General features: G+C 48.7%; 1 protein-coding gene across 2 annotated transcripts in view; it reads left to right on the top strand.

Moving 5' to 3' along the window:
- Nucleotides 1-1,195: 1,195 nt before the first annotated feature.
- Nucleotides 1,196-11,096, top strand: part of LOC137519290 (phospholipase A2 inhibitor NAI-like) — a 97,652-nt gene continuing 87,751 nt past the window's right edge. For both annotated transcript variants that reach the window (XM_068238234.1, XM_068238233.1), the window contains exons 1-2: nucleotides 1,196-1,348; nucleotides 7,101-7,220. In XM_068238234.1, the coding sequence (XP_068094335.1) occupies nucleotides 1,285-1,348; nucleotides 7,101-7,220 (184 nt within the window). In that variant the 5' untranslated portion in view covers nucleotides 1,196-1,284. The remainder of the gene's footprint in view (nucleotides 1,349-7,100; nucleotides 7,221-11,096) is intronic.

The following is an 11,096-nucleotide window of genomic DNA, read 5'->3' as shown; positions in this document are numbered from 1 at the left end:
CCCTCTTGGCCTGCCCTGGGCTCCCGACATGTCCGACCGCAACCTGAGAATTCTTACTTCCTTTCTTTTTCTTTTTCATGTCTGTCTTTGTCATATAATCACTCGTTGTGGAGGGGGAAAGCCTGCTTGTGTGGCAGAGGTCTGTACTAAGTTAGCAATTATGGGCTTCCTGGTGTATGTTCCCTATGGGCCCAGGATAACCAACCTTTCAGAAATTCCTTACAGGTCTGCTACACTAAACCGATAGTTAGCCTTTTATAAAGGTGAATTGTTAATCAGGCAACCCCCTCCTTCTGCTTCAAACATGCATGTTTTTAAGTCTATGGAGCCACTCCGGCTGACGGTCTTGTATGAACGCTCACACTATATAATTATTAGACCCTCCTCAGTTGGTCACATGTTTGTTTTCTTTCTATGAAGCAATGATACGACATATATGACACCTATGTTTTCTGTTCATGTATTTATCATTTGTTCTTATTTCTTGAAAAATAAAAGAATCTTTAAAAAAAAAAAACTCTGCTGTGTGTCAAATCCATAATTTCCCCGGGACTTTTGGCGTGTATCCCACTCCGCCATGCCCCCCTCCAGGTGTTAGACCCCTTGAAGCATCTTTTCCATCACTTTTGTAGCCAGAAACAGTGTTTGTAGTTTTTCAAGTTCGCCTGCCCATTGAAGTGTATTGCGGTTCGCCGGTTCTCAAACTTTTGCTGAAGTTCGCGTTCGTGGTTCGCGAACCAAAAATATGAGGTTCGAGCCATCTCCACTAGTGTGTGAAAATTTAATTACAGTATTAATTGTAATGATTCTTTTTTTTTTAATTCTAATTATTTAAATTCTTCACTTTCTACATCTGTTAGAATGTTACCATCCTCTTCAGGATTTGACCATGTCCAGTTTTTACCGTTTTTGTTTTTGTTTGTTTCTTTACTTTAAATTTTTATGGTTTATAACTAGATAAACATTTATCGTTAAAACACATGATTTGTGAAAATATGTAGTTTATTATTACACTCATTTCTGAATATATTAGTCTTTTTTCATGATCCCAGCACTCATCGCTCAGGTATTTCCGAAGCGGTGAAACTTCCTGATAGCCGAACACGTAATTCTAGAACAATTGTCACAAAATGCATCACACCCCCAATGACTGAGCGGGTTTAACTATTATTAACTTGTCACATCACGTCGGGATTACTGACACCATTGTGTATCTGTGACTCTCCGAACACACTGCAGTCAGGAATGAATTCAGACAGTCGGAGATTTCTGCCTTCCTGAAGTATGGGGCCATCGCTGCGTGTTACCTGGCTGATGTGTGTCCTCCTGGCGCTGCTGGTCACTGGAGGTGAGTGCCACCCTGTATGACAACTGTCCTCCTCCATAGACCACTCATGTGTGTTACCTGGCTGATGTGTGTCCTCCTGGCGCTGCTGGTCACTGGAGGTGAGTGCCACCCCATATGGCAACTGTCCTCCTCCAAAGACCACTCATGTGTGTTCCCTCTGATGTGTGTCCTCCTGGTGCTGCTGGTCACTGGAGGTGAGTGCCACCCTGTATGACAACTGTCCTCCTCCATAGACCACTCGTGTGTTACCTCTGATGTGTGTCCTCCTGGTGCTGCTTGTCACTGGAGGTGAGTACCACCCCGTATGGCAACTGTCCTCCTCTATAGACCACTCATGTGTGTTACATGGCTGATGTGTGTCCTCCTGGCGCTGCTGGTCACTGGAGGTGAGTGCCACCCTGTATGACAACTGTCCTCCTCCAAAGACCACTCATGTGTGTTCCCTCTGATGTGTGTCCTCCTGGTGCTGCTGGTCACTGAAGGTGAGTACCACCCCATATGGCAACTGTCCTCCTCCATAGACCACTTATTTGTGTTACCTGGCTGATGTGTGTCCTCCTGGTGCTGCTGGTCACTGGAGGTGAGTACCACCCTGTATGACCACTGTCCTCCTCCATAGACCACTCATGTGTGTTCCCTCTGATGTGTGTCCTCCTGGTGCTGCTGGTCACTGAAGGTGAGTACCACCCCATATGGCAATAGACCACTCATGTGTGTTACCTCTGATGTGTGTCCCCCTGGTGCTGCTGGTCACTGGAGGTAAGTACCACCCTGTATGGCATCTGTCCTCCTCCATAGACCACGCATGTGTGTTACCTCTGATGTGTGTCCTCCTGGTGCTGCTGGTCACTGGAGGTGAGTACCACCCCGTATGACAACTGTCCTCCTCCATAGACCACTTATGTGTGTTACCTGGCTGATGTGTGTCCTCCTGGCGCTGCTGGTCACTGGAGGTGAGTACCACCCCCCATATGGCAACTGTCCCTCTCCATAGACCACTCATGTGTGTTACCTGGCTGATGTGTGTCCTCCTGGTGCTGCTGGTCACTGGAGGTGAGTACCACCCCATACGACAGCTGCCATCCTCTATAGACCACTCATGTGTGTTACATGGCTGATGTGTGTCCTCCTGGTGCTGCTGGTCACTGGAGGTGAGTACCACCCCCCATATGGCAACTGTCCCTCTCCATAGACCACTCATGTGTGTTACCTGGTTGATGTGTGTCCTCCTGGCGCTGCTGGTCACTGGAGGTGAGTACCACCCTGTATGACAACTGTCCTCCTCCATAGACCACTCATGTGTGTTCCCTCTGATGTGTGTCCTCCTGGTGCTGCTGGTCACTGAAGGTGAGTACCACCCCATATGGCAATAAACCACTCATGTGTGTTCCCTCTGATGTGTGTCCTCCTGGTGCTGCTGGTCACTGAAGGTGAGTACCACCCCATATGGCAATAGACCACTCATGTGTGTTCCCTCTGATGTGTGTCCCCCTGGTGCTGCTGGTCACTGGAGGTGAGTACCACCCCATACGGCAATTGTCATCCTCTATAGACCACTCATGTGTGTTACATGGCTGATGTGTGTCCTCCTGGCGCTGCTGGTCACTGGAGGTGAGTACCACCCTGTATGACAACTGTCCTCCTCCATAGACCACTCATGTGTGTTCCCTCTGATGTGTGTCCTCCTGGTGCTGCTGGTTACTGGAGGTGAGTACCACCCCATATGGCAACTGTCCTCCTCCATAGACCACTCATGTGTGTTCCCTCTGATGTGTGTCCTCCTGGTGCTGCTGGTCACTGGAGGTGAGTGCCACCCTGTATGACAACTGTCCTCCTCCATAGACCACTCGTGTGTTACCTCTGATGTGTGTCCTCCTGGTGCTGCTGGTCACTGGAGGTGAGTACCACCCCATATGGCAACTGTCCTCCTCCATAGACCACTCATGTGTGTTCCCTCTGATGTGTGTCCTCCTGGTGCTGCTGGTCACTGGAGGTGAGTGCCACCCTGTATGACAACTGTCCTCCTCCATAGACCACTCGTGTGTTACCTCTGATGTGTGTCCTCCTGGTGCTGCTTGTCACTGGAGGGGAGTACCACCCCATATGGCAACTGTCCTCCTCTATAGACCACTCATGTGTGTTACATCTGATGTGTGTCCTCCTGGTGCTGCTGGTCACTGGAGGTGAGTACCACCCCATATGGCATCTGTCCTCCTCCATAGACCACTAATGTGTTACCTCTGATGTGTGTCCTCCTGGCGCTGCTGGTCACTGGAGGTGAGTACCACCCCATATGGCAACTGTCCTCCTCCATAGACCACTCATGTGTGTTACCTCTGATGGGTGTCCTCCTGGCGCTGCTGGTCACTGGAGGTGAGTACCACCCTGTATGACAACTGTCGTCCTCCATAGACCACTCATGTGTGTTACCTCTGATGTGTGTCCTCCTGGTGCTGCTGGTCACTGGAGGTGAGTGCCACCCTGTATGACAACTGTCCTCCTCCATAGACCACTAATGTGTTACCTCTGATGTGTGTCCTCCTGGTGCTGCTTGTCACTGGAGGTGAGTACCACCCCGTATGGCAACTGTCCTCCTCTATAGACCACTCATGTGTGTTACCTCTGATGTGTGTCCTCCTGGTGCTGCTGGTCACTGGAGGTGAGTGCCACCCTGTATGACAACTGTCGTCCTACATAGACCACTCATGTGTGTTACCTCTGATGTGTGTCCTCCTGGTGCTGCTTGTCACTGGAGGTGAGTACCACCCCGTATGGCAACTGTCCTCCTCTATAGACCACTCATGTGTGTTCCCTCTGATGTGTGTCCTCCTGGTGCTGCTGGTCACTGGAGGTGAGTACCACCCTGTATGACAACTGTCGTCCTACATAGACCACTCATGTGTGTTACCTCTGATGTGTGTCCTCCTGGTGCTGCTGGTCACTGGAGGTGAGTACCACCCTGTATGGCAACTGTCCTCCTCCATACACCACTCATGTGTGTTACCTCTGATGTGTGTCCTCCTGGTGCTGCTGGTCACTGGAGGTGAGTGCCACCCTGTATGACAACTGTCCTCCTCCATAGACCACTCGTGTGTTACCTCTGATGTGTGTCCTCCTGGTGCTGCTGGTCACTGGAGGTGAGTACCACCCTGTATGACAACTGTCCACCTCCATAGACCACTCATGTGTGTTCCCTCTGATGTGTGTCCTCCTGGTGCTGCTGGTCACTGGAGGTGAGTACCACCCTGTATGACCACTGTCCTCCTCCATAGACCACTCATGTGTGTTCCCTCTGATGTGTGTCCTCCTGGTGCTGCTGGTCACTGGAGGTGAGTACCACCCTGTATGACAACTGTCCTCCTCCATAGTCCACTCATGTGTGTTACCTCTGATGTGTGTCCTCCTGGTGCTGCTGGTCACTGGAGGTGAGTGCCACCCTGTATGACAACTGTCCTCCTCCATAGACCACTAATGTGTTACCTCTGATGTGTGTCCTCCTGGTGCTGCTTGTCACTGGAGGTGAGTACCACCCCGTATGGCAACTGTCCTCCTCTATAGACCACTCATGTGTGTTACCTCTGATGTGTGTCCTCCTGGTGCTGCTGGTCACTGGAGGTGAGTGCCACCCTGTATGACAACTGTCGTCCTACATAGACCACTCATGTGTGTTACCTCTGATGTGTGTCCTCCTGGTGCTGCTTGTCACTGGAGGTGAGTACCACCCCGTATGGCAACTGTCCTCCTCTATAGACCACTCATGTGTGTTCCCTCTGATGTGTGTCCTCCTGGTGCTGCTGGTCACTGGAGGTGAGTACCACCCTGTATGACAACTGTCGTCCTACATAGACCACTCATGTGTGTTACCTCTGATGTGTGTCCTCCTGGTGCTGCTGGTCACTGGAGGTGAGTACCACCCTGTATGGCAACTGTCCTCCTCCATACACCACTCATGTGTGTTACCTCTGATGTGTGTCCTCCTGGTGCTGCTGGTCACTGGAGGTGAGTGCCACCCTGTATGACAACTGTCCTCCTCCATAGACCACTCGTGTGTTACCTCTGATGTGTGTCCTCCTGGTGCTGCTGGTCACTGGAGGTGAGTACCACCCTGTATGACAACTGTCCACCTCCATAGACCACTCATGTGTGTTCCCTCTGATGTGTGTCCTCCTGGTGCTGCTGGTCACTGGAGGTGAGTACCACCCTGTATGACCACTGTCCTCCTCCATAGTCCACTCATGTGTGTTACCTCTGATGTGTGTCCTCCTGGTGCTGCTGGTCACTGGAGGTGAGTACCACCCTGTATGACAACTGTCCTCCTCCATAGACCACTCGTGTGTTACCTCTGATGTGTGTCCTCCTGGTGCTGCTGGTCACTGGAGGTGAGTACCACCCTGTATGGCATCTGTCCTCCTCCATAGACCACTCATGTGTGTTCCCTCTGATGTGTGTCCTCCTGGTGCTGCTGGTCGCTGGGGGTGAGTACCACCCTGTATGGCATCTGTCCTCCTCCATAGACCACGCATGTGTGTAAGTGAAACAAGCAGTACTTCAGAGGTAGGCCATCACACCTGAAGCTCATTGGCATCTGTTTTGATCTATGGTTAAAACCCACCAGGAGTCACTTGCAATACAGTTGGAAGCTGTCTTGGGCCTTTGAAAAATGAGTCATTAGGGCTTTAGATTTGGGGCATATACCACTACGAAAGTTAAATGGAGGTGGGGACCATTAAACCACAAAATAAGCTATGTGAGGGGTAGCTAGACGGAACAACTAGACCATCAGGGAAGCTACATGGGAATGGGATGGCTGCTACACCATGGGGGAAACTAATTGAGGGTGAGGGAATGGTGAGACCACCAGGGAATCTATATAACAATAGATTGTTGGGCACTACACCACCAGGCTAGCTACATGGGGTTGGGGACCACTAGACTAGCAGGGAATACTAGAAAGGGGAGGAGGACTGCTAGAGCACCAGAGAAAACTGTAATGGCCCATACTCACGAGGGACTTTTGTCGCCTCAACACACGGCGCGCGCGTGTTGCGGCGACAGGTCGCTCGTGAGTATGGGCCGCCGCACGCGCGCGCACCCCGAACTGTCGCCCGCCGCTCATGTCGCCATGCGATTGAAACTTTCAATCGCATGGCGACAGTCGCCGCCGCACCTCCCCCGCAACTGTCGCTAGTCCGCGTGAGTACGCGGACTAGCGACAGCAACCTCCATAGAGGTGAATAAAGCTTCCGGCGGGGGGAGGAGGAACGTCGGCGACAGCTTCCGTCTCGCCGCTGGTCCCTCTTCCGCGTGTGTACGCGGAGGGACCTGGAGAGAAGCTGTCGCCGGCCTGTCGCTAGCACGCTCACGTGTGCTGGCGACAGGCGATTTTTGCAGCCCGTGAGTACGGGCCTTTAGAGGCCCAGAATAGGGGCCACTATTAGGCTAAGTTACAGACGTAAGTTGTTTAGGTTGGAAGACTGTTCCAAGCTGTGTTTGGGGGAATGACTGTTGCTATCAGATGTGGGGTAATGACTGCTGCATTCCATATGTGGGTTCATATTTTCTGCATTTCATATACATGGGATACATTACATATGGCATATATCATACACAGCATATAGCACATTGGTGACAGTTTCTGGGCATGTGACTGTGGACTAAGATGTAATATTCTGTAAATAAAATGTTGGTTTGGAGAACTGTAGTAAATCCAAATGAGGAACTGAGATTTTGATTTGGGTTTTCCTTTTTTAAGGTGACACGTTGCAATGTATTTCCTGCACTAACACTTCTGGAAAGGATTGCACAGGGAATTCAGTCATCTGCCAGTATGGATACGATGTCTGTATGTCCAGCCTCGTCCAGTACCAGATAGGTGAGTCCACTCTCCACCCCCTACAGTTTTTTAAATGGTATTACCGTGATTCCAAACTTCCTGCTTTCATAGAAAATGTCCTGTAATGTAAATGTCATTTTGTGAATCCACCCCAAAGAGTCTTATAGACATGTGAACATCAGACAGAAAAGCACAGATTTTCTGCCAACACCTCTGTGGCTGCAGCTGCTCTAGCGGCAGAGAGGTGACTGGAGAGAAAAGTATTGGAGATCCGCACAATGCCGAGGTTCACCATTTATTAACAGACGCATCTGATCACAGCGGCGATACACACGTGGCTGACATGTTTATGACGTAACTGATCCTCTACCACAGCTGCTTTACACAGACCAATCATCTGACTTAAACTGGAAGTGAAAGAAAGAGGTCCAATGTGGCCCAAAGGGGGGGGGGGGGGGGGGGAGGGGAGGGGAGGGGGGGGTCAGAAAATGGGGAGAGGCCTATATTAAGGGAAATGATCTAATCCAATTGCCACTTCCTCTACATGCACTTATACATGTTATAAAATATAGCAAACAGCGTAAACATGAAAAGACGCATACAATAAAAGAGCAAATGTTATATAAAAAGGAGAGAACAAAATGTGAGGAAAGCAGCATATCTGAATGGGAGAGATGGGGGGGGGGGGGGGGGAGGGGAAAAAGGAATGTCTTTAAAGAGAACCAGAGATGAAGCACCTTCATGTATTTTACCTTATAAATCAGTGGGAACATGACAGTAAACACCTAGGGCTTGATTCACAAAGCGGTGCTAACTGTTAGCACGTCTGTGAAAACCTCCTTAGCACGTCTAAATGAGCTTTTCGCGCATAAAACTTTATGTGCGCAAAACTTTCCGCGCGTAAAACTTTACGCACACACTGCACAGAGCGCAGGGCGCACCGCACGAAGTGCCCATTAAAGCCTATGGGACTTAGCGCGCATAAAACTTTAGCGCGCGATCTGATTGAGAAATCCGGTTCTAACCTACTTAGCACCCTAGTTAGTGCGCCTAAAGACTTTAGACGTGCTAAGTAGGTTAGCACCGCTTTGTGAATCAAGCCCCTAATCTGCTCTTTGTTTCATTGTTCTCTGTTTAATCTGACTGTTATCACCTCTGATAAGAATCCCCGACTGAGCACTCAGTCTAGCTTTGCTACGGAATGATTATAGCTGAGTCTGTCTTCTCTGGTGTCTTTTCAAGCCCAAGCCTGCCCCCTTGTGGCTCTGCTATAATGATTCAGCTATAATCATTCCCAGCAAAGCCAGACTGAATGCTCAGTCCGGGATTCTTATCACAGGTGATAACAGACACTTTTAGCAGTGAAGGATGAAACGGAGAGCAGGGTAGGTGTTTTCTCTAATGTTCCCACTGATATATATGGTAAAATACATGAGGGTGCTTCGTCTCTGGTTCACTTTAAGTCACTAAAGCCAAATCCCGTCTGTCCTTCAGACACTGAAGAGTTCTAGTTCCCAAACGCAAGATCCACAGGGCTTCTTTCTTGGATTTGGATTCGGTATCCTCCCTGTAAATCCTCCACTCTCCTAGACTGACAGATGTTTTCAACTCCTTGAAAAGAGAAACCGGCATTGCCACCCCCATATATTCTGAGAGATATATAGGTGGTAAGCCATCCGGCTGCCAAATAATGCTCGGCTATTCTGGCTCTCAAAGGTCTCGTAAGGTCTTGTAATACATCCTGCGTACTGAAGAGAACACTTGTTACAAACTATTGAATATATTACATTCTTAGCAGGGCTGTGGTGTCAGAGTGGAGGAGTCGGAGCAATTTTGGGTACCTGGAGTCGGAATTGGAGTTGGAGTCGGTGGTTTCATAAACTGAGGAGTTAACTCGGGAGTCACAGTCGGATGGTTTTTGTAGACAGCATGAATGTTCTGAGTTTTTAAATGGACTGGACAATATCTGCAGGTGGACATTTGAAAGAACCTACTGAGGTTAGCCACGTAGTAGGCTGCAATCCAGAGTTGAAAAGACGCATTGAAAAAATACGACCGAGAGTTGGCGCACATCTACTGGCGAACCTGACACCACCACAGAGAAAAGGTTGTAAATCTTGGTCACCTGATTACCTCTGTGGAGTTCTACAAAACATGCACTGTTGGTGGGCCTTGAGAACAGGGTTGGTGAACAATGGTCTAGAACACCCAAATTAACACCATAAGCCAGTAGGTCTAAAAGTTATTTCTGATATTCCCTAGTGGGATCACCAGACAGACTAATGTAAGTTTTGTTGTCTATAATTGTCTTAGTGCCTCAGCTCTGAAGCTTTTATTGTCCAAAATCACCCCTTCCTTGTCTGCATTACAAAGTATTGTCATTAGCCTACAGACTCTTAAGGGTTGGACAGGGTGAGATTGGATACCAGGGCACTCGAAGGACCACTAGGAAGCTTCACCAGTTCCATCTCCAATGTGTCTTGTGAACTCTTCACTCAAGGTGTTTGGGCTGTTGGTGGATAAAAATCCGGACTCCTAGTCCTCACTGGCTTCACATTATCCAAGGACACCAGGCGGGTGCAACTGGATTCCAAAAAATCCAGCTTCCACTTAGCCCGGGAATCCTAGAAATGTCCAATGTCATGTATATCAGCCGGAAAAATATAAGCATCAATCCTTGAACACAAGTCCCTATCCTGCCCAAAGGATTTTCTCAAGAGGATAGTCCTAATGAACCTATTGTTGTCAATCAAAGAGCAGACACTACAATGTCCCTGTATATGTGTGCTCCCAACCAGAGCCACCGATAGGACATCATGAAGGTGATAGTTGTTTGTGGCCCCAGGGATCATGGGGCCCGGGCCAGGGTGGCTTTACCATGAAGCACACGAAGGCACTTATCAGACACTTAACCAGAGCTGCCAGTTCTGAGGGGATGCTTGCTGGTGTAATATAGATTCGGAATGTCATTCAATAGTAGCTGACTCTCACATGAACCTCTCTAGACCCCCATATTATGTGAGTGCATCTCCTCATCCGTATTCACTTCAGTCACGTCTCCTCCCCACATGCAGTGTTCTGACTTTTAGCAGAGGTATGTAACCCGACAACTAAAGGAGAGCAAGGCTAACAAAGAACAGTAGTCCCCTTTAAATACCGCACCACTCCATCAATTGTAATCAATTCATCATCTTTATTCAACAAACATAAAAACACTAAAAACCAATGTGAGCAGCCATGTAATAATAATAAGATAACAGTCCATGATTAATGTATAAATAAATCTCCACAAGAGTATCAACAAACAGTAATGCCCCTGAATACATATAAAGTAAAAATACTGATGTAAAAATCTACCCTGCTAAGCAAAAAAGTGATCCAGCAACAAGGACAGTGAAAAACATGCTAAAAAGTGACCATAGTGCTTGAAGACGAAAGACCAGTACCAACCAGATAAATTGAAAGTGATACAGTGCATATAATCAGCGTAACAACGCTGTAAATAAGGTGCAATTAGCCATAAAAGTGCTGCGTGCACAAGAGAAAAAGACAGCGACTAGCGCTGAGGAAAGAGCTAAACGCTTACCAGAGGATCTTAGTGTGGAGATGAACTACCATGGCATACCAACCTGCCGTCACGATTCGCCGCTTTCCGCAATATAGCGGCTTCCACTGGGCAACTAAAGGAAAGCAGAGAAATCCTGGTCTGCTTCTCTCTGCTGTCCTTGTATAGAGCTCTGTGACAAGCTGATAATGGAGTTCAGAGATGAATTTGGCAAGATAGGGAGACGGTGAGTGTGGTACTGGCTGAGTGTGATGTATGCCTAGGAGTATGTGTGTTTGCATTTTGTGTGCTCTATACGGTATGTACACATTGGCTGTGCTGGATTTGGATGTGAGGGCTCATGCACACTT

This window comes from Hyperolius riggenbachi, chromosome 5, assembly GCF_040937935.1.
Source record: "Hyperolius riggenbachi isolate aHypRig1 chromosome 5, aHypRig1.pri, whole genome shotgun sequence".
Lineage (NCBI taxonomy): Eukaryota > Metazoa > Chordata > Amphibia > Anura > Hyperoliidae > Hyperolius > Hyperolius riggenbachi.
The sequence above is the reverse complement of the archived record's forward strand: the minus strand, read 5'-3'. Positions and strand labels throughout refer to the sequence as shown.